Here is a 27,046-nt window from a genome sequence, read left to right on the forward strand (position 1 = left end):
ACGCCCGACATTTTGGATATAAAAAATTAATTTTGGCAAAGATTGGGACATTTAAAAAAAAGGAAAACGTTTAATTATACGCCACGGAGCTGAGGAAGAGAGCAGATTCGTGGGAGCGAGCTAAAGCAAGCCCCACGATGTCGAAAAAAGAGTGGCAATCGGCAATAGAAAACTTGGACAAAAAACTTATAGACATGATGAAAGAACTTAAGGACACGAAATTGGAGCTTATTAAAGAGGTCAAGGAAGTTACACAGACAGTAAAGTCGGAGCTGTCAGAAGTGAAAAAAGGTGTGGAAACGATTAGCAGTGAATTACAAGGAACGCAGCAGAGAGTTAAAACAGTAGAAGACGCGATGGAGAATTTAATAGACACGCAACAAACAGAGATGAGGCTGGTGAAGGGGAGGATGTCAGTTGCAGAAACTAAACATATGGAGAAGCAGCTTCGTTTTCGCGGTCTGCCAGAAGTGGAAGGGAAGTCAGCGCAAGAACAGATGACTGAGGTGTTGGCTGATTACCTGGGGAAGGAGGAGGAGGAAATTGTGGCTATCCTAGATGTGGCGTATCGTGTGAACTCGAGAATTGCAACCCAGAGGAAACTACCAAGGGATGTGATTGTGCAGTTTACAACTAGAAATATGAAAGAGAGGATTGTGACCAAACAATTTCAAGATCCATTGGAGATTGATGGCAAGACGATTATTATAATGAAGGAACTGCCCAGATCAGTGTTATTGGACAGGAAAAAATATAGAGTGCTAATTCAGACTTTGAAGGACATGAATATCAGATACAGATGGGAGTTACCGGAAGGAGTGTCCTTTGAGTTTGGAGGGGCAAAAAAACGCATCAGATCTGAGCGGGAGATGGAGAGATTTATCAAGGACAATGAAAAAGACTTACCAACAAAACCATGAATATGGAGTGTAAAGTATTATCTTGGAATGTAAATGGACTAAACTCACCGAATAAGAGAAAAAATATTTTTCATTGGCTACTAAAACAAAAATGTGATATTGTTTGTTTGCAGGAGACCCACATTAGAAAACAGGATGTAAAATATTTAAAATCTGGAAAATTGGGCAAAGAATTTGTAGCGGCTTCCAACAAGAAAAAAAGAGGAGTGGTGTTGTATATAAAAGAGGAGCTGCAGCCAAAATTTGTTATGAGAGATGTGGAAGCTAGATTTGTAGCAGTGGAATGTAATTGGAACTTAAAGAGAGTGTTGGTAGTCGGACTTTATGCACCTAACGGTGCAAAGGAAAGCTTCTTTGAGGACTTAAGGAAGCACCTAGACGATCTTGTATATGACCAGATAATTCTTGCTGGAGATTTCAATGGAGTGACAGATTTGGAATTAGACAAAAAGACTACAAAAGCACAAAAGAAAAGAGGACTATTGCCAAAGCTTTTTTTTGAGTTGATTCAACAAGAGACTCTCGAAGACGTATGGAGGAGAGAATATCCTAAAACCAAACAGTTTACTTTTTATTCTGCAAGGCATCTTACATTATCAAGAATTGATATGATCTGGGCCTCAAAGGACTTAGCGCTATGGACTAAGGAGGTAGAAATAATGCCGATGGTAGGCTCAGATCACAACCCAATTATGTGGAAATTTGGAAAAAGGAGAAAAAGGAAAGCCTGGAGAATAAATGAGGACCTGTTACAGGAAAGTGAGAATATGGAAACACTGAGAAGAGAGACTAAGTTTTTTATACAATATAACGTGAATAAAGAAGTACCAACCAGTAAAGTTTGGGACGCGTACAAGGCGGTTGTAAGGGGCATACTAATGGACTTAAATGGTAGAGCAAGGAAAAAGAAAGAGGAGAAAAGACAAGAGATTGAGGAGAAAATAAAGGCCAAAGAAGTACAGTTAAAAAAGAGACCAGGGAAAAAGAAAATACATCAGGAAATCAAAATTCTTCAAGAACAGTTAACAGCAATGAGTAACAAAGAATTGGAGTGGAACCTTAAAAGACTGAATCAAAAAGCTTTTGAGGGTGCTAATAAACCTGGGAAATATTTGGCATGGCAATTAAAGAAGAAAAGGGAAAAGAAAATAATAAATAAAATTTGTGAAGAAAACAAAACGTATTTGGAGCAGACTACCATTAGCAGAGCCTTTTATAAATTTTACGCTAAGCTGTATAATAAAAAAGAAGTAAACAAAGAATCAATAGCATCATATTTGGAGAAAACCAAACTTCCAGAGATCTCGGAAGCTTGGAGAAATAAGCTGAACAGTGAAGTAACTGATGAGGAAATAAATATGGCAATACAATCCGCAAATCTAGGAAAGGCGCCAGGGCCAGATGGACTTACGGCTAAATTTTATAAGACAATGGCCAATGAACTGGCACCATTCCTAAAAGAGGTGATGAACGGAGTTTTTAGGGATCAAAGAATTCCAGACACTTGGAGCGAAGCGAATATATCATTGATCCCAAAAGAGGGCCAAGATCTGACTAGCGTGAAAAATTATAGGCCTATATCACTACTCAATAATGACTATAAAATTTTTGCGAAGATATTGGCGGAGAGATTGAAGGGGTGGCTCTCGGAAGTCATAGAGGAGGAACAAGCAGGTTTTTTGCCAGACAGACAAATAAGAGACAACTTAAGGACAGTGATCAATGCTATTGAATACTACGACAAGCGTTGTGACAAAGAGGTTGGTTTCTTCTTTGTAGACGCTGAAAAAGCGTTTGACAATTTAAACTGGGACTTTATGTTTGCCACTATGGAAAAGCTACAACTGGGAGAAAGATTCGTCAGATTCGTCAGAGCAATCAAGGAAATCTATAGAGACCAGACTGCAGCAATTGTAGTGAATGATGAATTGACCAAAAAATTGACGATTAGTAAAGGAACAAGACAAGGTTGCCCGTTATCTCCATTGTTGTTCATTTTAGTATTGGAGATTCTGATGATACAAATTCGACAAGATGAGGAAATACGAGGAATAAAAATAAAGGACTATTCATATAAGGTCAGAGCATTTGCAGACGACATAATGTTAATTGTAGAAGACCCACTGGAGAGCATGCCAAAAGTGATAGACAAGATCAAGGAGTTTGGAGATTTGGCAGGTTTCTTCATTAACAAAAAGAAGTCAAAGATATTATGCAAAAACATGACTAAGCAGAAACAGCAATTGTTAATGGAAACAACGGATTGTGAAGTAACTAGTAAGGTGAAATACTTGGGAGTTGAGCTGACTGCAAAAAATATAGATTTGTTCAAGAATAATTATGAAAAATTATGGACTCAGATAGAGAGAGACCTGATCAAATGGAATAGATTGAACCTGTCATGGTTGGGCAGGATTGCAGCAGTTAAGATGAATGTGTTACCAAGAGTAATGTTTTTGTTACAGACAATACCAATCATCAGAGACTCTAAACAATTTGAAAAATGGCAGAGGAAAATATCAGATTTTGTTTGGGCAGGCAAGAAGCCTCGAGTGAAAGTAAAAGTTTTACAAGATGCAAAGGAGAGAGGCGGAATGCAACTGCCCAATCTGAGACTTTACCATGATGCAATCTGCCTAGTTTGGCTAAAAGAGTGGATGACATTAAAGAATAAGAAACTATTAGCCCTAGAGGGATATAAAAAATTTTTTGGATGGCACGCATACCTATGGCATGACAAAGTAAAGGTCAACTCGATGTTCCTGCATCATTTTGTAAGGAGAAGTCTATTTACAATCTGGAAGAAGTATAGAACTTACCTACAAGAAGGAACCCCCTTGTGGGTGGTTCCATATGAGGTGATAGATCCGAGAGCTGTGGATAATGAACAACAATGTTTAACGTACAAAGAAATAACTAAGATTGAAGTATCTAAACTTAGAATAAAGACGCAAGAGGAACTATCACCTAACTATGATTGGTTTCAGTATAGACAGATTAGAGACTTATACAACTCAGACTTTGCAAAAGGGGGCATACGAACAGAGAACTCGGAACTAGAGCAGACCCTTCTTAAAGAAGACAAGAAAAGAATATCCAAGGTATACCAAGTATTGCTGAAATGGTATACTGAGGATGAGATAGTTAAAACACAGATGGTGAAATGGGCTATAAATTTCAATAAAGAAATAACAATGGAGGCATGGGAATACTTGTGGAAAACTACAATGAAGACAACGACATGTATCAATATTAAAGAGAACATTTTCAAAATGATCTATCGTTGGTACATGACACCAAAGAAGATTGCGCTAGGGAATTTGAATACTTCTAATAAATGCTGGAAATGTAAGAAACATGAGGGCTCCCTCTATCATATGTGGTGGTCGTGTGAGGTAGCTAGGCAGTTCTGGGGGGAAATAATAAGAGAAATGAGTGAAATTTTACAGTTTCAAATAAATAAGAACCCAGAACTCCTGCTGCTAAACCTGGGAATGGAGGGAATTCCAGCCCATCATAGGACGTTGATTTTTTATATGACTGCAGCAGCTAGACTTTTGTATGCGCAGAAATGGAAAGTACAAGAAGTACCAACTATTGAAGATTGGATCTACAAATTGCTGTATATGGCTGAAATGGATAAGATGACAAGAAAACTGAGAGATCTGGACTCAGGGCAGTTCAACACAGACTGGGAGAAGCTGAAACAATACCTGGAGAAGAAATGGGAGGTGGGAGGAAAACTGTGGCAGTTTGAGAACTACTGAAATATAATAAAAGTATAAAAGAGAGGGGTGACTTTACCGGGGGAGGAAGAGAAATGTGAATTTATAAGCAGTTAGATTAATTGATTGAGATATATATAGATATGTATAGGTCAACTGATAGAGAATAATTAATGATAAGGTTTAAACATGAGGATTGACTAACTAACAATATTTTCTTTCTTTGACAAGATTTATATGCACCAAACTGAATGTATAGAAGAGTTAAATTGATTGAGTATCTGAGGAGTTATATAGAATTACTATAAAAAGTTGAAATGAGTAATATATAGAGAATAAATCAAATTGTTTGATTTAAATGTGGGAAATTTTTATGGGTTATATATTTTTATAGGTTTATATAGAATTATTCAAAACTGGAAAATGGGATAAATTGTTTATCTAAAGACGTATAGTTTGGGTGTATAATAATTAAAGGAGTTAATGATGCACTGCTTAATATAATGGAGAATGTATATCTGTTTTAGACAGAGGAATTTAATAGAAGTAAGGGAAAAGGGACAGAGGGTGGGAAAGCTGTTGGAAGTCAACAAAAGGGGGGGAAAGGGAGGGGGTTAGAAACGAAAAATTAGGGGAAAATTGATTGTAATGTAAAAATAAAAATGTTCTAACCCAATAAAAAATTTTTCAAAAAAAAGAAAATAATCCCTGTAGCACACAGCTTTATAATTTGCTTTGCTTGTTCCCTTTCTCCCTTTTTCTGTATTCCCTTTTTGTTTTAATAAAATAAAATATATTTTAATATAAAATAAAATTTCTTTAGGCCTCCAACTTGTTCCCTCAAATAGCAAACCTGCTTATCAGGAAAAGGCAGAATGGAGCCACATATTAATGACAGGGTTTCTGCATACTTGGGTCATACAGTCAGTGGGCTTACACTGGAGCAGCTCTGCCTGGGATTTCACTGGAAGATCTGGAATGGACTTAGAACATCTGGGGGAATTTGTAGGATTGCTTCAATCTTCGTCTTTCCCCGCTCCCATCACCCTAGGAGTGTGTGGGCTTCGGACTGATTGATGTCGTGGGCAGAGAGCTCGTGAAATTCCTTTATTGTTGCCCCTGCAGAAAACGTTCCCTCAAGAATGGCTGCATCATTATCGAGTTGTGGGATCTGAACTTGACCAATGTGGGTCACAGGGTGCCAATTTGCAGCTCTTCTCATTTTTTAAAAACAAGCGTGTATCTTTGGTATCCTTGGGACTGAACAAAAATTTAACAAAAGGATTATGCCAGCTTAAAACTGATCAGATGGCAGTCCCAAAGAAGCCCCAAATACTCTATTTTTAAAATACACACAAGACAACTAGAAACTTGCACTGAAGTGGTGTTCGTGCATAATTTCCTTGGCTAACTTCCAAGCTGTAAAGCGTTTATATTTCTCCTCCTGCCCAGTTTGTCAACTTAAAGAGAGTATTAAATGAACAAAATACCAACTAATGGGAGGGGAATATCCAGTCAACTATCCCCAACTCCTTCCTAAATGTTTGCTGTATTAACTGTCTTATAAAAAAAAAATCTCCCAGTCGCTGTATTTGCAGCAGTATTTCCAGGCATGACGCTTTGGTTGGCTCATGGCCATCCTGCTGTGTTTTGGCAGCTAGCAACAGGCATTTAAGAGTGAAGCTGAGATATTGAAAACGAAACTGGCTACAAATCGAAAATGGGAAGGCCTATTCCAGATGCAGAAAACAACTGGGATCACAGTGTAAAAAACCCAAAAACCGAACCACACTGATTTACAGCTATTGTATTATATCATTAAATTACATATGGTTCTTACATATTACATAAATGACATTTTTTGAATTGGGGATATCCCCACAGAGTGATACAACATGCAAGAAGTTGAACCCAGTTTGTCCCTAGAACTATCTTATTTAATAATAAACTAGAGCAAGTCCAGAAAGGCATAACGTGCACTTCAGTATACACTTTTAGCTAATTTGATTTAATATATTATAAATATAAATTGACATGTAATTGCAAATTTGCCTGGAGGTAGCAATCAACTGTTTATTGGATTTAGAAAAACAATAAGTAGTAGAGATTAATTCAGTCTGATTTTTATCAGTACCAGTCAAATGGGGACAGTCTGCCTGGACATTATAAATATGGTAATTGGTTGGTGTGTCCTTTCTCTTGGGAGAGGAAGAAATCTGAACATCCACAAGGTTTTTATATAATGATTTTTTTTCATTTTACAAATTGTAATACTAAAAGGGCAGTATACGTCATTATATGCTCATGCCAGCTATTGGGATGAGTGAACCCGCCATATTATAGAACATAGATCACAAATCTGCAATTAAACTATGGAAACACCTTTGGGAGCACATTTTGTAGAAAAGAGACACTCTGCGGATGATTTGCAGTTCGTCATACTTAACAAATGTATCACAGGCCTCCGATCATTTTGAGGTTAAAAAAACATTGCTCTGTCAAGAGGCGGCTGGGATTTATAGGTTAAAAACATATATGCCCTGTGGACTCCATACAAATTTGGATCCATCGTGTTATATAGAGGAGCTGCTTCTTCAAGCCCACTCTGTAATGTATTTATATTCCATCTGTGATAGGTTGCATTTTGAAGTATTGTTAAGGGTGTAATGAAAAATGTATGGAATATTCGAGATAATGTTCTCTCTATATTTTAGTAGCTGCTAAAGATTATGATTATAATTGTGACCTTTTAAGGATGTCATAATTTCACACGCAGCTGCACGAAATTATGGGGGACAGTTTTTCTTCTGAAGGATATGTTGCCAATATGTTTAGAGAGCTAGTTTTGCTGGCTAGTATTAGAGTAGTAGGCTTTGTTCCTGATTAAGGAAAGGCTATGGGATGGGCTGGCTTCCTATGGAAATTGTAAACAAGAGGTAAGTCTAAACAATATATCATATGCCCTTTTATAATATTAAGATTCCATTCAGCCTGCCTAGTGCCCCTTATGTTGTAATGATTATAGTTAACGTCTGAGGAAGGTCAACTACAAAACGGGCTTACAGCTAGATGCTCATCACTGCTTATCGCAGAAGCTGTTTTACACTTTTCTAAATTTGTGATACAGGATCACATTAACTGTGAGATTTTTCTGTCATTTATGAAATATGTAAGGTCCGTATGCAATTTAATTATATAATATAGTAGGCAATGGCATACATCCTAGTTCTATTCCAGATGCAAGCAGGGAAGCTGAAAATGAGGAAAGCCGCTCTGGATTGGAGCAGGATAGAAGAGGGAACGGGCTAATTCTTGACACGCTTCTTGCTGCAACAGTCAGAGAGATTAAAACATACGGCGTTTTTATAAAGAAATGTTAGCAGGCGCTGGTAAAGCAGCTGTGATGTTTTCCTTTTCCTCAGGATTATTATGGAATTACATTCCCTGCTCCTGCAACCTTGACGGGAAGAGAAGGGGGGCTCACTAACAACCCATACTCAGGTGAGTGGGCTCTCCAAGATGTTGGTACCCAAACAGATGTTTGCTGGGGTCATTTCATCTGACTGTTGGGTCGATCTTTCAGAAATAAGCGATCTTCTGTACTTCCAGTGTACATGTTATAGAGTAGCTTTTTAAATGTTAAATTTTGTTGAGGTGAAGAAGGGGCTATTTATTTTAATTTATCGTTAGAGCTCCACCACTCACTCCACAACAAAAGATTTCAAGGCTGTTCAGAAAACAAAAAATTTAAAAGGGAAAACAATCCAACAGGTATTTCCAGGTCTGGCCTGCAAATGTCTTCCAGGATTAAAGACACAAACTTTTGGGAGCCCGTTTCTGGCAATAGGTGGCTGAGGGTGGGGTGCTTTGTGGGTCTGGTGATGGAGGGAGAGGACAAGGGTGATAGCGCTAGTGGGCTCGGCCATTGAGGTCCAGCCTCGGTTTGGGGCGCAGTGGAAGAATACTGCCATTGCCGTCATGTCCCGTTATCTGATTCCTGACTCGCTCTTGCTTGCTGCTTTTTGTCCCCTTCCCCAGGTGATGTAACAAAATTTGGCCGTGGGGATTCTGCCTCACCTGTACCCGCTACCACTCTGGCCCCTGCACAGCAGAACCAGGCGCAGACTCACCACACGGCTCAGCAGCCCTTCCTCAACCCCGCGCTGCCCCCTGGGTACAGCTACACAGGGCTCCCCTATTATGCCAGTGTGCCGGGAGTCCCCAGCGCATTCCAGTATGGGCCCACCATGTTTGTAAGTCACGGGAACCCAACAGTTATGCTCGATTTTTCGTGGGATTCCTCCAGAACCATTTTTAAAAGCCTGCAGTTGTGAGGGATTCCTTTGGAGAGCCAAGCCTTCTGTGCTTAAGAGCGGAGAGGAATTTCCAGGGGAATTTGGAAGTTTTATAGCAGTATGATGCAGAGGTGGCATATGGGGTGCATGAAGTCGCGCTCCAGAATGTTCTGGGGTGGCTGGCACGTGCTCAGGATTTAATGGCCATTGGGGGGTCTGGAAGGATTCTCTTCCCACCGCTCAGTCAGAGATGTTCTCGGAGGTTTTTTGTTTCCTCAAGTAGTGCGTGGCTGGGCCACCTCTAGAGTCTTTGAAGGGCGTTTGCAGGGTCTTCACTCCTCTGCAGTCCCCCTGCCTCCCTTCTGCAGTAGTTACTGCTTAGATTGAGGACCCTTGTTGGAATTGTGGTGCTGGGAAGGAACCCTCTTGTGGAAGGCTGACCTGTGATGCCGCTTGTGTCACTGCGGAAGTGAGAGCACAAGGGCGCGTGGTCCAGATTCCTCAGTGGTCTTGAGCTCACCTTCCACCACAACCTGAAACGTGAAACTGACTTCTAAATTGTGTTGTCGCCCCCCCCCCCCAGTTCTATTGTCCTCCTTTGTCTTTGTCTGTCTCCTTTTTATAAAACTTCAGCAACAACAGAAAACAGTGCTGGTGCAACCAACTTTTAGGCTGGGATGGGATCCGTTTGCGGGTTTGCTTCTATTTGAAGGCCCAATCTTTTGGAAGGAAAGCTGTGAAGAGCAGTAGACTGCCTGAAAGAGAGTCTCTATTGGGAGCTGGGAGGGAGTGGGAAACACCGATCTCAAATAAGCTCTGGAAATAATGGGTAAGGTTAGGAGAAGTCCATGAATCAACAACGCTGGTTAAAGTTAAGTTTGTGTTGCAGAAAACTAAAGTGCTAAATAATTTAAGACAGCCTGCTGTGAGCGCCTGCTTTCCAAGGACAGAGTGTGTTATGTCAGCACTGCTAAGTCCAGAGGTCTGGATTGGGGGAGGGGGGCTTGATGGTCCGCAGGGATGGCTATAAGACCGTCTAGGGCTACACAAACTGTGATTTAGGAAGCATGGACACTGGAGAGCAGTCAGGTCGAGTCAGGCCAGCACTGTGGGCCTTGAGTTTCACCTTCTGCTCACCCTGAAGTTGTAGCTGTCAGCAGGACAAATGGCTGCATGCCAGAGGTAGGGAGGTTTGTCCCCAGACTCCGGGAGTGACTAGGTAGACAGCGCTAATTAATATGGCCCACAAGGTATCCCATAAAGTATCTGGGAGGATTGACATAAAGTATCCCATAAAGTATCTGGGAGGGGTTAGGGCATAAAAGCCTGTTTCTTCAGTGCTGTGCCTATGTAAATGCTGGGATTGTGAATCGGGTAATATTTGTGTCAGGTTGGATTGGCAGTCCTGTGTAGGTAGTTCTAAGATGCAGTGCACTTCAAATGTCAAGGTTCGAGGATTACCCCTTTTCAGTCGTGGGGTTTTGTGACTTCCCCCCACTTCCGGAGCATTCACGTGAGCCCACGCCTCCATCAAGAAGCCCTTTGCTGTGGAACTGGAGTCCCTTCCACCCCTCCCACTTCCTGCATATGACTAAACGAAGAGCACAGTGTACATGATATCTTCTGCCTCTTATTAACAACCCTTAGCCAGAGCACGGGTATCCTAGTAAATACATTCTTGGGGTCTTTAGCCTGGAGAGGATTAGACTTCCATAGAAGAACAAAGCTGAGTTTGTTTCTTGTGAATACTCAGTTGAAGAAATCCAGGTGGAAAACAAGTTCAGAAGGTGAAAGAATTTAACAGAGACCAGGAAGTGAAGGTGGAGTACATCTTTAAAAACGGGAGCTTGATGTTCTCAAGATTCATGAGGAAGGTAACGAATTCTATCCTGGAGTGTGTGGCACTAGCGGCCAGATCTGCCCAGGAGCCTGCAGGCAGGACGGTCCTTGGTCACATCTTATAACCCTCCCAAGTTTTATATCTGCATACCTATAAGAGATATAATGCACAAAGTGGGTGATACTCACAGATCTCTACTGCAGTCAGATCCAAGTACTTCTGTACATACGTCTCTGAATGAGGGAGATGCCTGTGCTGCTGTCTTGCCAGATGTGGTCTTGTGTTTTTGGCTTCCTAGAACAGGAGTGGGTGCTGGGAGCATCCAGACTGATTGTTGTGGTTCTGCCCGTCTGCATAACTAATTCCTTTCCTCATGGGAGTCAGAAAGGCCTCCTTGGACATCTCTTCGAGGTGACAGTAGCAGCTTCCAGCTGTAGGGGCTGCCCCGACTTGACTCGCACCTCTTCCTCTCTCTCTCTCTGCAGGTCCCTCCTGCGTCAGCCAAGCAGCACAGTGTCAGCTTGAACGCCGCCTCCACACCCTTCCAGCAGGCAAGCGGCTACAGTCAGCACGGCTACGGGGCAGGTAACAGTGGCACGTGCAGCCATGCAGAGTTTCACCTGCTCTGCAGACACATTGGCAGTAAAGGCAGGGGGGGCACCATGCATGTCTGGAGCTACGGTGGAAGCTCTGGCTCCTCTCACCCGCCTCAAGGAGACGCCAGGCCATTCGCGTCTGGGAGACGGCTGGGGCGCAGGGCTTTCTTGGTCTTTGTTCTGCCTCTGTTGAGATTCACTGGGTTCCTGCTACTCTTGGAGCTGCTTACACTAGAGGAAGTGTCCTCTTCCATTCTGATTAAGTGGCATCAAAGAGTGGAGAAGCTTTAAAAAAACTGACTACTTAAAAAAAAAAAGTCAGTTCTGAGCAGCACCTGAAGGCCTGCAGCTGGGGGCCCCGCAGGGCTGCAAGAGGCAGGTCATCTCTGTGCGCCTGAAGGCCACCTATGGGAGGAACTGAGTTGCTGGCGGAGAGCTTTGTTGGGAGCCCTGCTCCAGGCCGCCCTCTGGGGCCTGCCAGGCCTGTGGCTGCAGGAGGGAAGGTGTTTTGGTGGTGCTGAATATGTTTGTCCATTGCAGTGTCTCCACAAAAGCTGGCAAAGTCTGACCTGATCAGCGCAAGAGTTCTCTGCTGTTGGCTGTCCTGTCTGTTGAGCCGGAGTGGATAGTTTCCGGCTGCTCTTTGCCATTCAGAGGCGTAGCTGAGGGTGGTTCTCTTTGGAACTAATCCCTGCTGACCTTGTGTGATATTTTTTGTCATTCTTTTTACAAGTTCCATAAGCTGCCTTGAGGGGCAGTTAGATTCCGCCCCCCATTCATATAAACAAATATGTGTGCCCTTGTGTAGCCTGAAGTGGTTCATGTGGAATCTGACTTGAACCTGATCACTGGTCCCTCTAGCTCAGGATGGGTCTCCTTGCATTCTCCAAAGACCTCGGCATAAAAAATGTTTAGACACTTTACCTGGCAATGTCTTGAATCAAACCTGGGACCTGCGGCATGCAAAAATGGGTATCTCGCACGGAACAACCACTCATCTGGGAAAAATAATAATATTCAAATGGTTTCTCTGAGAGAGACTTCCCATTTCCAACACCACTACCACCACCCACTTATTTGCAGGAGCAATTTTTAGCAGTAAAAGAGGTATAGTCCTGGAAGAACCATGAATAGACCTTCCCAGTATTTAAAAAACGTGGCTCTAGTTCAGATTGGGTCCATGATGGGGGGAGGGAAAGGACGTAGATGCAGAGAAGTTAGCCATGTTAGTCTGTGGTAGCAAAATCAAAAAGAGTCCAGTAGCACCTTTAAGACTAACCAATTTTATTGTAGCATAAGCTTTCGAGAATCAAGTTCTCTTCGTCAGATGCCTGATACAGAGACTGGTCAAACACAGAAGAGCAGGAGAGAGAAGAGAGGCGGCAATTAGGGGGGGAGGGGGAGGGAGCAATCAAAACATTCCTTTGCTAGTATATGTAAACATCTCCTTTTGGTGTGTGGATCAGTTGGCTTCAAAGGAGTTTGCCCTGTTAGTTTGTAGCAGCCAAACAGCTAGACCATCCAATTCCAATGTAGTATGGGCCTTCGATAACCACAGCTCTCCCTGCCAGATGCATCTGACAAAGAGATCTGTGATTCCCGAAAGCCCACGCCAGGTACCACTGAGCTCCCCCAGACCCCACCTCTGTAAAGGAAATCTGTTACCTGTGGTAATGTGATAAACATTCATAGTCCCTATTCAGTCCCAGCTTGACAGAGTCAAATTTGCATATGAATTCCAGTTCAGCAGCCTCCCGTTGGATTTTGTTTTTGAAAGGTTTCTGTTGAACTACAGTGACCTTTAAGTCTTTGATGGAATGTCCTGGTAGGTTGAAGTGTTCTCCCACTGGTTTCTGGACGTTTCCATTTCTAATGTCAGATTTGTGTCCATTTATTCTTTTGCGTAGAGGTTGGCTGGTTTGTCCAATGTACAGAGCAGAAGGACATTGTTGGCACATGAGGGCATATATCAGATTGGAGGATGAGCAGCTGTAAGAGCCAGAGACAGTGTAGTTAATGCCATTGGGTCCTGTAATTGTATTCCCTGGGTAGATATAGGGGCAGAGCTGGCATCTGGGTCTGTTGCAGGGCCTGGTACCTGTGCTGGTGACTCTGCTGGCTGATTCATGGTTGTGAGTGAGAAGTCGTTTAAGGTTGGGGGGCTGTCTGTAGGCAAGGAAAGGTCTTCCACCCAGGGCTTCTGAGAGAGAGGTATCATTTTCCAGGATGGGTTGTAGCTCACTGATGATACGTTGGATGGGTTTGAGCTGGGAGCTATAGGTCGCCAACAAACCAAGGGTGGGAACGGTCACAATTGAAAACCAAGCTGAAGTGAAAACGGACCGTGAAAGGACGCAAATTCGTTTCCAAAGTTCTTTTATTGGTTCATCTCAGGCAACGTGTTGTATATCCAGTTTAGTAATAATCATACAGGGAGCAAACCCCCACAAACAGTTGGGGGTTTCTCCCGGCGGGAGAGTGGCAACGGGTGTGCCTGGCTAAGTATTATGTGTTACAGCCCATTGTACAGAAGACAGAGGCATATATTAAGGACACCACAGCCTTTATTAATTCCATAGAGCATTTAACGGTCCCCCCACTATCCTTGCTAGTCACCATGGATGTGGAATCGTTATATACTTCAATCCCCCATGAGGGAGCTAGAACAGTGGTGGAAAACGCTCTTTATTCACGATCCCTTAACATTCCTCCCACCAGTTTGTTGTTACAACTGGTGGATATTGTTTTGGAAAGAAATTATTTCCGGTTCAGGAATAAATTTTACTATCAACGTAAAGGGGTGGCTATGGGATGTCCGGCTGCACCTAGCATAGCCATACTGTACATGGCGGATCTAGAAACAAGATACTATCTAAACCCTGGGGTGAATCCCTTTTATGGGGAGATCCTCTATTACAGGAGGTACGTTGATGATGTGGCCATGATCCTGAGACCTAGTGAACATCTTGAGGAATTAGGACAGTGGATGAACTCGGTGGACAGCAATATTAAATTGACTTGGCAGTCTGATTCCGACAGCATCAGCTTTTTGGATGTGGTGATGTATAAGACCTCAGAAGGGAAATTAGGGGTAAAACCATTCAGGAAGCCCACGGACAGATGGGCATACTTACATTATTCTTCCCACCATAAGATGAGTCTCAAACAGAACATTCCATTTGGCCAGTTTTTAAGAATTAAACAGAACTCAACTAGAATGGAGGACTATAGGAGGGAATCCACCAAGATGAGGGATGCCTTTCTTTCCAGGGGGTATCCGTATAGAGTGGTGGAAAATGCGAGGAGACGGGCGGATGCCACGGGTAGAAGTTCCCTATTACGTCCAACCACCAGGCAGGAGAAAAATAGACTGGCGTGGTCACTGGATTTCCCCCCCCCTAGCTTTGCCCATCATGAGCATCATCAGACGGAATTGGCACATAGTAAGCAGCATTACGGGCTGCTCTCAGCCTCCCTTGGTGGGGCTGAGACGATCTAAGAATATAAAAGATCTGGTGGTGCATTCTGACTTCAAAAGGGAAGAAGCACCCCGCTCCCTCCCCACTGGCCATTTTCCATGCGGCCACTGCAATGTTTGTCCCTTGTCTGTGAATACAAGCACTATAATGAATCCTGTGTCCAAGAGGAATTTATTTTCGAAAGATTTTTCCACGTGCAGTACCTGTAATGTAGTCTATACAATAAGATGTTCTTGTGGGCTGTTGTATATAGGAAGCACGACCCGCCCAGTCAGGCTCCGCGTTCAGGAGCATATGTCAAAAATCAGAAATAAAGTTTTGGAGGCGCCCCTCACCCAACACTTCATTCAGCATCACACAAACGAACGGGAATTGGTATTTACAGTTCTGAAGGTTTTGCAGGAGGGGGCAGGCATAAATATGCGGCGGTCTTTACTGATGTATTGTCGAAGGCTTTCACGGCCGGAGAAAGATGGTTGTTGGGGGTTTTCCGGGCTGTATTGCCGTGGTCTTGGCATTGTAGTTCCTGACGTTTCGCCAGCAGCTGTGGCTGGCATCTTCAGAGGTGTAGCACCAAAAGACAGAGATCTCTCAGTGTCACAGTGTGGAAAAGATGTAGGTCATTTGTATCTACTCAGGAGGGGTGGGGTTGAGCTGAGTCATTCTGTAAGAGTTTCCCAGGGTGTGGAATGCTAATGGCGGGAGGCTTCACTGTAACCTGAGGAGGTTCTTTTGCATATGGATTGGTGCTTGATGTGCTAATCTTCTCTGCAGGGCTATTGTCGGGTGTGGAGTGTTTTGTTGGCCTGGTGTTTTTCAGAACTGGAGCCCATGCTCTGTTCATTCTTAAGGTTTCTTCTTTCCTGTTGAAGTTTTGCTTATGCTTGTGAATTTCAATGGCTTCCCTGTGCAGTCTGACAAAGTAGTTGGAAAGTAGTGAGGGAAAACTCTCATTCCTGGATACCTTGGTCATCCGCAAAGCAAACTTTCAGTTAGGTCACAAGGTCTACAGGAAACCAACTCACACTGATCGGTACTTACACAAAAACTCCAATCACCACCCCCGACAGAAAAGAGGCATAATGAAAACATTAGTGGATCGTGCAAGACGGATATGTGAGCCGCGCTTTCTCAATGAGGAAATTAATCATCTAAACCACGCACTTCAGGCAAATGGCTACTCCAGAAATGAAATCCGAAGAGCAATCAAACCCAGGATGAATCAAACAACCAAGGAAAAACAGTCACCTACAGGAAAAGTGTTTTTGCCATATATCAAAGGAATTACTGATCAGATGGGAAAGCTTATGGAAAAGCATAACCTTCAAGCAGTATTCAGACCCACCCGAAAAATACAACAGATGCTACGATCAGCAAAAGACAGCAGAGACCCCCTCACCTCTGCAGGAGTATACCGTATACCCTGCAGCTGTGGACAAGTTTACATCGGGACCACAAAGCGTAGCATCCAGACAAGAATAAAAGAACATGAAAGACACTGCAGACTTGGACAGCCTGAAAAATCAGCAGTGGCTGAACATAGCCTAACTCAAACAGGGCACAGTATCTTATTCCAGGACACCAAAATACTGGACAACACTTCCAACTACTTTGTCAGACTGCACAGGGAAGCCATTGAAATTCACAAGCATAAGCAAAACTTCAACAGGAAAGAAGAAACCTTAAGAATGAACAGAGCATGGGCTCCAGTTCTGAAAAACACCAGGCCAACAAAACACTCCACACCCGACAATAGCCCTGCAGAGAAGATTAGCACATCAAGCACCAATCCATATGCAAAAGAACCTCCTCAGGTTACAGTGAAGCCTCCCGCCATTAGCATTCCACACCCTGGGAAACTCTTACAGAATGACTCAGCTCAACCCCACCCCTCCTGAGTAGATACAAATGACCTACATCTTTTCCACACTGTGACACTGAGAGATCTCTGTCTTTTGGTGCTACACCTCTGAAGATGCCAGCCACAGCTGCTGGCGAAACGTCAGGAACTACAATGCCAAGACCACGGCAATACAGCCCGGAAAACCCCCAACAACCATCGGTCTTTACTGAGATTGGAGACAGAATTGATCATTAGACTACGCACCTTGGCCCCAAATGGTCTTAATTTGGAGGCAGATTTTACACCTTTCTTGTAGTTTGAAGTGTTCTCAATAAGGAGATTTCAAAGAATGGCGTTGTTAGAGTCTGTTTTGTGTGGTCAAGGAGAATGGGTAAATGCGTGTGTGCACTTTAAATAGTTAACAGCAAGTAGCAACCCTCAACGGGGCGATACTCTTATAAACTCCACCCAGAATTATACCTATACAGGAGAGGAGATCGAGAAAGGATAGAGGTTTTGCCCAGGATTAAAATAAGGACATTCACATATTCGACTCCTGCTTCATATAAAAAATAAAAAATAGGTTTCATTGGTGAGTACATAGAACTGGTGGGTTTCTTTTGCATTTTACATTATAACTCCAGTGCAATTATTAAGTTTCATGTATTTGGACATACATTGAATTGTATCCATTTAATTTATGTTCCCAGGCAAATTTATGGAGGCTTTTGAAGAAGCGTGTATATAGCGAAACGGGATACTTAGCCAGGCACACCCGTTGCCACTCTCCCGCCAGGAGAAATCCCCAACTGTTTGTGGGGGTTTGCTCCCTGTATGATTATTACTAAACTGGATATACAACACGTTGCCTGAGATGAACCAATAAAAGAACTTTGGAAACGAATTTGCGTCCTTTCACGGTCCGTTTTCACTTCAGCCTGGGAGCTATAGGTGACAACCAATGGTGTTCTGTTGTTAGTTCCTTTAGGTTTGTCCTGGAGTAGGCTGTTTCTGGGTACTAGTCTGGCCCTGTTGATTTGTTTCTTCACTTCATTTGGTGGGTACTGTAGTCCCAAAAATGCTTGTTGTAAATCTCTTAAGTGTGAGTCTCGGTCGAGAGCATTGGAGCAGATACGGTTGTAACGTAAGGCTTGGCTGTAGACAATAGACCGAGTGGTATGTTTAGGGTGGAAGCTGGAGGCATGTAGATATGAGTATCGGTCTGTTGGTTTCCGGTATAAAGTGGTATTTATTCGTCCATTATGTAGTTGTACAGTGGTGTCCAGGAAGTGTACCTGTTGTGTAGAGTGGTCCAGGCTTAGGTTGATAGTAGGGTGAAAGTTATTGAAGTCTTGATGAAATCTCTCAAGAGCTTCCTTCCCATGGGTCCAAATGATGAAGATGTCATCCAGGAATTTTAAGTATAGTAGTGGTTCCAGTGGATGGGAGCTGAGGAAGCGTTGTTACCCATCAGAGGACGTGTTACCCATCAGAGCCTCCTCCCCATCATACCCAGGAAGGGGGAAAAGACAAATGGACCCCTCTCTCTCTCCTCTGTTTTCTCAAGCTAATGGTGCTTGGGAGGAAAGCAATGAGTTTCTTTTTATGAAACTGGGTAGAAAGGGGTTAAGCTCCCAGCCATGCATGTCTCTCAGTCAGGGTCCCATGTGGCTGCTGTTGTTGTTTCAACAATTGCTGGAGAGATCTGGTCTCCTTGGTGTGACCTCTGTGTTGACCCTTAGGGGCACAGAACCCACCTTCTGGGAACATGAGAGCGTGGAGGATGTGCTACATCTCTTTTGCAGGGAGCGTGAGACCCTCTGCTAAATAAGGCATCTAATCACGGTAATTGCAGCATGGAATTTGCCGTCCCACAAAAAGCTCTGCCTGTACAATCTTGTAAAGTCGGTAGAGCGTCAAGCGCTGCCGCTGGCACATTTCCTGCCTTGAAGGAACTGTTGCTGAGGAAACGGTTTTAAAACTCATTTTTGCAAAAATATGTATGCGTGCTTCTTTTCTCCTGTGTATCTTTTCTACAGTGAGCTCAGAGTTGCTTACAATCCCAGTTTATCATGAGAACAGCAGCCCAGAGAGGTCGCTAAGGAGGCCAGGGGCTGGCTGGAGACCATCGGCCAGGCTTTGTGGCTGAGCAGGAAGGTGCCGCTGGATTGTCCACGCTTGAGTTCCAGCCCTGTTGTGCGGTGGCAGAGATGGAAGTGTGGTCGTGCTGGTAACCACCGCGGCTCTTTCTCCCACCAGGTTACGATGACCTCGCGCAGGGAACGGCTGCTGGGGACTACAGCAAAGGAGGCTATGCTGGGTCATCGCAAGCACAAAGCAAATCCTCCGGCACGGGGCCCGGAAAAGGTAAATCCGCGGGTGCACGATGCAGCCGTTCCTTCGAGAGCAGCGCTGGTGTGCCGAGGGCCCCTGTGCTGGAGCCACCAGGGTGGGTCTCAGGCTCCTTGCTTGCTTTCTTACTCTCTTGGGGAGCTGGGTAGCATCGGCTCCATCTTGCCAGTTGTACCAAGGAGAAGTGATCAGGAGTGGAAATGATCCAAAGCAGAGAACTCCCAGTGTGGTGCAGAAGGGAGTGCTTCTGCCCTTGGACACACGGCCTGGCCTGGCCTGGCGAGCTGCTGCTGGCACTCCTGGCCTGCCAGGTGGGGCGGGGGGGGGGGAGGGATTCACTCAATGGGCCGAGAAGCTTTGCTGAGTTCCTCTCTTCAGCCTTATGCCATCATCACTCCAACATAAGTAAGAAAGACCTTTTTGCTGTTGCCCCCGCCAACAGAAGCTTGCCTCAATGTGCCATTTCGGGCATCCCCTTTCAGTCCTGTAAAAACTCTCCTTTCTCCCAGTAAAGAACCACAAGCTTTGCTGGCTGCCTCTTCCAGTTTGCCTCGAATGTGGAGGCAGGAGTTCAAGCCAGCTCAGGCATTCAGATCCCAGCTGGGGTTTCCTCCGTGGGCTCTCTGCACCCTGGTGAACGTGGGCCAGTTTTCATGTGGGGCAGGATGTGAGTAGGAAGACACCAGTTTTGTAAGAAGGAACAAACTCTTAAGTGGTAATGAAAGGCAACTGTTTAGAAATGAGAAGGGACCCCCATACAGCTGAGCAGGAAAGCACCTAAAGATTGCTGAGGAAAAGCCACACAAAAAAAGAAAGGATAATAAGAGTCTTTTTCCTAAACCTATACATTTAATTCCCAAGTTTGGAAAATTTAGAGCGGTTCAGGTTTCAGTTTCCATCTTTTGGTCATAGTGATGAGGAGGCAAGTCCCCAGTTGGCTGGGGGAAAACTATCCCTGTCTCTGTGGCTGATGGACTTCCAACAATACAACTTTTGTTTGTTTCTTCCGTTTCTAATCTCATCAGACGCACGTGCTTCCCTGGCATCTGTTAATCAAAGATATCCTGTCTTCATGGAGTTCATCTAGCTATCCTAGTGAATAGTAAATGGCTGCTTGGATATTTCTCTCTCCCAAGGGGCAGAGGCTCCCAGATCTTGGCAGGAGGCAGCTAGCTCAAGCTTCGCCCAAGAAGGAAGACCACTAGGCTGTGTGACTGGAGAGTTCCCAGCTGGAAGGCAGAGAAGTTGTTCTCAGATGCTGATTTTTGGCCGCTCGCATAGCTCTCACATCTCTGTGTTTTTTCTCTCCCTTTTCCAGGTGTTTCTGTGACCTCAAGTAACACAGGCGTGCCTGATATTAGTGGCTCAGTCTATAACAAGACTCAGGTGAGGCAACATCTTTTTCTTTGTGGCTCAGGGTGGTGGTGGGGGCGGCGGCAGCTTTTGCACGTTCCAGTATCGCAGCTCTGGACGTGGGATGACCAAGGCTTTGAGCCAAGGTTGGCTGAGTTCTGTAGACACCTGGACTCGCCCGCCTGCTCCCTGGCTCGAGTGGCGCCTTGCTGCTGTGCTCTCTGCATGCAGGGAAAATTCTTGCCTGGAACCTGCTTTCCCTCGTTACCGAACGGAGATCAGGCAAATGAAACACCTGATCTGAACCGTGCTGACCTCCCTTAGACCGATTTCCAAGCTGCCTTTTGTGCACATTTGGGATTTTTGTAAGGCGGGGGGGGGGGGGAGAAACCACCTTTTCTGTTTTAAGTTTTTGTGCTTTCCCTCCGACCAGACATTTGACAAGCAGGGATTCCACGCTGGCACTCCGCCCCCCTTCAGCCTGCCCTCAGCCCTGAGCTCCGCAGGACCCCTGAACCCCGGTGCTGCTGCCGGCTACGCTCCGCCCCCGTTCCTCCACATCCTGCCTGCCCACCAGCAGCCTCATTCCCAGATTCTGCACCATCACCTTCAGCAGGATGGGCAGGTGAGTCCACTGGGGAGCGGAGAGATTCGCAAGCATCCTCTGCAGCAGGCCGAGAAACGCACGCTCTGCTTTGAACCCCCGCCCCCCCGCCAACTGATTGACAGCGGGAGGGTCAGACTTAGTCTCAGATCCTTTTGATGTAACCTTCCCACTTGTCTCTCCTGGGCTCAACACAGGTAATACCAAGGAAGAGGCATCACCCGTGATGCGTGCTTGTCAGCTTCTTGCCTGCTGTGTTTAGAGAGGCTCTGTTAACATAGTGAGTTTTTTGAGGGTGAGACACGTTTGGAAAATCAGGATTCATTAAGGACCCTTCCCCTTGCTCCCCCCACAAAATCTCAGAGTGGTGGGGGAGGACACGTCTGCAGTGTGGATCTTGGGGATAACCTGCTCCAAAAGTGGTGCCCCAAAGCGTGGGGCAGACATCCCGTCCCTGATGCGGGAGGCGTGGCTCCCGTGGCTTCTGCCGGGCCCTGACTGTGCAGACTGACTTGTTTTTTCTCTGGGGCTTGATATTTGTGCTCCCCTCCCCTCTCTTAAACTCTGTTCTCAAAATTCTCTCATTGTGAGAAATTAAGGTATTATATTCGATTTTTAGTCTGCCCTCTCCGCCAGGCGGGCTCAGGGCGGAGTACAACATTTCAAATTACGTAAATACAGTTAAAAACAGATAAAACAATATACAAATAACATGAAAACAACTGTATACAATACAGCTTCTCTTCAGATGGCAAAGATAAAATACTGCATTTCAGGGCCTGGCTCATATGTAGGGTGGTGGACAGATCTTTAGTGTGACTGGTGGGGGCCCAACCTAGCCTCCACCATATGCCTGGCAGAACATCTCTGTCTTACAGGCCCGGCGGAAAGATACTAAATCCCACCGGGCCCCCGTTTCCTCAGAGAGAGAGTTCCACCAGGTCGGTGCCAGGACTGAAAAGGCCCTGGCTCTGGTCGAGGCCAGGCGGGCCTCCCTTGGGCCAGGGACCACCGACAGTTGTTTATTTGTTGAACGAAGCATCCTCTGGGGTACATATGGGGAAGGTGGTCCTGCAGATATTCTGGGCCCAGTCCACATAGGGCCTCATAAGTCAACACCAAAACCTTGAACCGGATCCGGTACTCAACTGGTAACTAGTGCAGCTGGCATAGTATAGGTGTTACATGTTCCCTAATTGGGACCCTTGCAATTACTCGTGCAGCTGCATTTTGGACCAGCTGCAGCCTCTGGATCAGGCCCAGGGGAAGCCCCTGCGTAGAGCGAGTTGCAGTAGTCTAGTCTAGAGGTGACCGTTGCTTGGATCACTGCAGTTAAGTCATGGGTTGATAGGTAGGAGACAAGCCTGTCTTAGATTGAAAAATGAAGACCGGGCAACCGCTGCGACCTATGCCTCCACAGTCAGGGAGGCATCCAGGATCACCCCCAGGCACCTAACTCTCGAAACTGGCGCAAGTGGCGCTCCATCAAGAGCGGGGAGCCGGAGTCCCATGCCCATGGCCCCCAGACCCACATGCAGGGCCTCCGTCCTTGTGGGATTTAATTTCAACCGACTCTGTTCAGCCACCCAGTCACAGCTTCGAAGGCACGCTCCAAGGCGTCTGGGGCAGAGTCGGACCAGCAATCCATCATCAGATATAGTTGGATGTCATCAGCATGTGGATGACACCCAAGTCCAAAACTCCGCACCAGCTGGGCGAGGGGGCGCTATTTAAAGTGCTTGAGAAAGGGGAGAACCTCCTATGAAGGGGGCTGAGCAAGTTTCCCCGGTCCCTGCTCCTCCACCCTAGGCATTCCCGCTTCTATCTCCCTCCTCTTGTCCAGGATTTCAGAGTTCAGTTTTGTGAAACTTGCTATCCCCGGGGGGGGGGGGGAGGGGGAGGTTTTATCTTAAACACTAAACACTTATTCCAGTATGAGCTTTCGTGAGTCACAGCTCACTTCCTCAGATACAGTGGGGAAGAACGAACATGAGCTGTGACTCATGAAAACTCATACTAGAATAAAGGTTCTTCTTCAGGTGCCCCTGGACTTGTTTCCGAGAGTCTTTGGGTCCAGCGAGTCCTCAGCCACTCTTCATTCGTGGATTTTTTAAATTTGGCACAAGCAAGTTGATTGGCAGCACCCGGCTTATTTGTGATACTAAGAAAATTGGTGGGTGGGTGAGGGGTGTCTGTGTTCAGGATACACCTCATGCTGCCCCCGGCCTGTAGGAACTTCAATATGAGACCTTCTGGTGTTCTACAGCTAGCACTGCAAAGCCAAAAAAACTCCCCACAGCAGACTGTATTAGGAACTTCTGAGATGTTGGGAGTTGGGGGCGGTATTTAGAACTAAATATTTCACTTTTGGATTGGTGACAGATGGCACTGTGTGATCCTGGATATATGGGTGGTCGTCACACTGTCAAGGCAGCCGCAAACCCCCTTGGTCTGCCTGGCTAAGCCTCCAGAGATATGCATTGCCGGATTCCCAGGGGGCAGGGGCTTTCAAGCTGTGCTCCTGGAAGAATGGGTGATCAAGCTTCCCTGCAAGGCAGCTTGCCCACCGCTGCACATCTTTCCCTGCATTGCTCAGTGCAGAAGACTATGCAGCATATTTTAAAGAGGTGCTAGTCCAGCATCCTGAGCAGCAGCAGCAGCTCCCAGCCGCCACCAAATATGCCCCAGAATCTTCCCTACTTGAGATTCTGTGGCAGACGCAGCATGGAGCAAAAAGCCCTTCAGGAGCCACTATCACACGACCAGATTGGCACACATTCCTAGACTTGGACTAGAATGAGGTGACTTCTTCCAAGAGAGCAAGATTTGGGTCCAGTGGCGCTTTAGAGAGACCAACTAGGTTTCTAGGGTACGAGCATTGGAGAGTCAAAACTCCCTTTGTCAGACACATGGAGTGGGAAAAGGTAGGAGCCCTTAAAATCCAGGTAGAGGGCGAGAGGGGCAACGCAAATTAGATTATCCGGAAGCCAGCTATAAGACATGTTGTAATTAGTCAGCTTCCTTGCAATCGAATTTGCAATACCCCTCCCACCCTCTATCTGGAAAAAGGCTCCTACCTTCCCCCCCCCCATGTGTCTGATGAAGGGAGCTTTGACTCTCCAATGCTCGCACCCTGGAAATCTGGTCGGTCTCTATAAAATGCTACCGGACCTGAATCTTGCTCTTCTACTACTGACCAACATGGCCACCCACCTGAAACTTAACATCCAAGTGTTTGCAAACCTGCACTACTGAGATCACCTCTGGTCTCAGAAAGAAACAGGGTGGGGAACTGGAAAGCAGGGCCGAAGCAGAACGCTCAGGGTGACCGGAGAAGTGAATGATGTGTGTAAGGAGCTGGGGGAGGGGGAGGGGGCTTCTGCATAGCGGGCCGGTCAGCAGGCAGAGTGGTGCAGGGTCAACATGCAGCTCCTTCTGACAAAGGGAGCTTTCTCTTTCCAGGTTGGATCCAGCCAGCGCAACCAGCCGAGTACCCTGCAGCAGAAGTCCCAGGCCACCAAAGCCGCCTACGGAGCATCCCCTTACTGGACAAACTAACCCGGGACAGGGAAGAATGGAGGGGGAAGAGAAGACAGCGAGTACCAGCTGACACACACATCCCTGGACTCCCCCACCTAAGACAGAATACCTGGGGAGGAGGCTGGTTGGGTGGGTCACAGGAGCTCAGGCAGAGGGAGGGAGAGCGGCAGCCACCCTCCCGATTTGTGTGAGACGAGACTCCTGCCTGCTTCCTCTATGATTTGCTGTTGTATGTAATATATTTATGTATGTATTTGTAAATGTAATAGAGCCAAATGGTGGTTTCTGCATTTTTTTTGGAAGCCTGTTTATTTTCTTCCTGGGCGAGCTGTGCCTCTGTGCTCCCTTCTTACCCTCTTAAAAATAATTTAGTGGGATGAAAGGCAGTCAAAGTGTGCTGGGTTTTTTTTGCTTTTTTAGACCGAGGGACTTCAGATTTTGAGGCAATTCTTAGCTCAGGCAAAAAGGATAAGCCCACCAGAACGAAAGTGGTTTTTGTCCCCCTCCCCAAACTTTGTATCTTGCCCCTTCTCAGCCACTCACCTTTGTCCTAGTGCTGCTACAGGGTCAGGGCTAGCCTGGTTGTAAATTACAGCACTGTCCCCCCCACCCACCCCCTTTTTTTTAAAGGGCATTTTTTAAAAACTCTGCAAAATCACCACAGTTTGTTCTCTCACCCAGCCAGCGATGTTGGGCTGTTCAGCATAACCTGAAACTCAAGTAGCTGCCAATCAGGGCCTCAGTGACACCTGCATTTCTTAAAACAAAGGTGATTCTGCAGTCCCATCTTGGCACTCTCCTCTGGCGCTTGAGCCCCACTCCACAGGCTCTGCACCAGAATCTGCAGCAGACGACGCCACTTCTCTCGGCATTCACCTTCTTCTCTCTTTGGTGGGGTGACTGAAGGTGTCGAGCAGAGGAGGACTTCCCTTCTCCTGGTCCTCCACCAGCATGGTGAACAGGGCTTTTTTTCAGGGGGAACGGAGTTCCGGAACCTCTTGAAAATGGTCACATGGCTGGTGGCCCCGCCCCCTGATCTCCAGATCTGTCTGGAGATCAGGGGGCGGGGCCACCAGCCATGTGACCATTTTCTCTGAGGGCAGCCCACTGAGTTCCACCACCTCTTTCCCCAGAAAAAAAAGCCCTGATGGTGAATATTCTAGAAGTTTATTAGCCCAGACTTCCATCTAATAAAATGCTGAGCATGTCAATAATCTTTACAGTACGAGCGTTCAAAAAACCCTCCACTCACAAGGGACAGGCAGTAGCTGCAATACTCGAAGGCCTTCCACAAAGAGTTACTGCAGGTGTAGTCGGTGCACTTCTAACTGGCGATGCCAAGGATTGAACTTGAGACCTTATGAATGCCAAGCAAATGCTTTACCGCTGAGCCACGGTCCCTTCCAATGGACTTCTGGGTCCTTCTCCAACATGGCACAGGAAGGTGTGCTCCTATCCCTGCCCACGAAGGAATAATCCCCCAAGATGCTTAGAAAGGGCTAGAGGAACAAGCAGAGTTGGTGTGGATGTGAAAAGACCTAGTCTGTCCTTTTGTCAGGATTTTGTTTTAAAATCACCTGCGGAGGATAGAATTTGTTCTGCTTGCACAATTTAGATATTAAAAGAACAGAGACAGACTTTGCCAAGAAAGGCAATTAAGGAAATATTTGCATCCCGGAGCACTATAGAGTGTTTGTAGCCTCTCTTCTCCCTAAGCGTGGGGGCTATTCACAGATCAGAGGTACAATTCTACTGAGGGAAGAGGAGCACCGCTGCCCCCTCCCTGTAAGTGGCAGGTAATATTCATCAGTGAACCAGTAGGGAACAGCCCACTCGGTTGTTTCGCTCTAGAGTGGAGTGTGAGAGATCCACCGGTTGTCCACTGCTCTCCCAAACCTTTTAGCCCTTGCTAAGCAGAACTATCCTACTGCTTATTGAGTTGCAAAAAAGTTGTCAATGGAGAAAACATTTCTTCAGAGAAAGAGGTGACTTGGGGCAGAGACATTCATAAAATTATGCTCAGTGTAGACAGTGAATTTCTCCCCAAAATACCGGCACTCAAGGGGCATCCAGTGATGGGCAGTAGATTCAGCACAGAAAGAAAGGAACTGCTTTACTCCAGGACTGATTAAAGTGTGGAATTCATTGCCTGATGTAGTGATGGCCACAGGCACAGACGGTTTTCAAAGGGGATTAGACAGCTCCATGGAGGACGGGGCCATCAGGGGCTGCTTGCCGTGGCGACTAAGGGAATCTCTACATTCAGAGGCAATAAACTCCTGAAAGCCCTCCAGAGTAACTGGTTGGTTACTGTGAGACAGGACCCTGCTTAGGTTGTTAACCTACTAAAAATAAGTATTAGATTCTAGCTTTTAAGTAAAAAAATATCAGTTATGGAGCAGGAGAGGAACTGGTAGATACAGTTAAGTTTTACCTAATTTATTCTGAATATTTCATTGACTTCAATAACATCACCAGTTTTACAAAAATCTGCCACAG

General features: G+C 45.6%; 1 protein-coding gene across 2 annotated transcripts in view; it reads left to right on the forward strand.

Moving 5' to 3' along the window:
• Positions 1 to 24,656, forward strand: part of UBAP2 (ubiquitin associated protein 2) — a 110,514-nt gene extending 85,858 nt beyond the window's left edge. For both annotated transcript variants that reach the window (XM_054986418.1, XM_054986419.1), the window contains exons 22-28: positions 8,068 to 8,146; positions 8,684 to 8,898; positions 11,266 to 11,365; positions 18,958 to 19,065; positions 20,369 to 20,436; positions 20,837 to 21,028; positions 24,470 to 24,656. In XM_054986418.1, the coding sequence (XP_054842393.1) occupies positions 8,068 to 8,146; positions 8,684 to 8,898; positions 11,266 to 11,365; positions 18,958 to 19,065; positions 20,369 to 20,436; positions 20,837 to 21,028; positions 24,470 to 24,565 (858 nt within the window). In that variant the 3' untranslated portion in view covers positions 24,566 to 24,656. The remainder of the gene's footprint in view (positions 1 to 8,067; positions 8,147 to 8,683; positions 8,899 to 11,265; positions 11,366 to 18,957; positions 19,066 to 20,368; positions 20,437 to 20,836; positions 21,029 to 24,469) is intronic.
• The last annotated feature ends 2,390 nt before the right edge of the window (positions 24,657 to 27,046 follow it).

Source organism: Eublepharis macularius, chromosome 8, assembly GCF_028583425.1.
Source record: "Eublepharis macularius isolate TG4126 chromosome 8, MPM_Emac_v1.0, whole genome shotgun sequence".
NCBI classification, from domain to species: domain Eukaryota; kingdom Metazoa; phylum Chordata; class Lepidosauria; order Squamata; family Eublepharidae; genus Eublepharis; species Eublepharis macularius.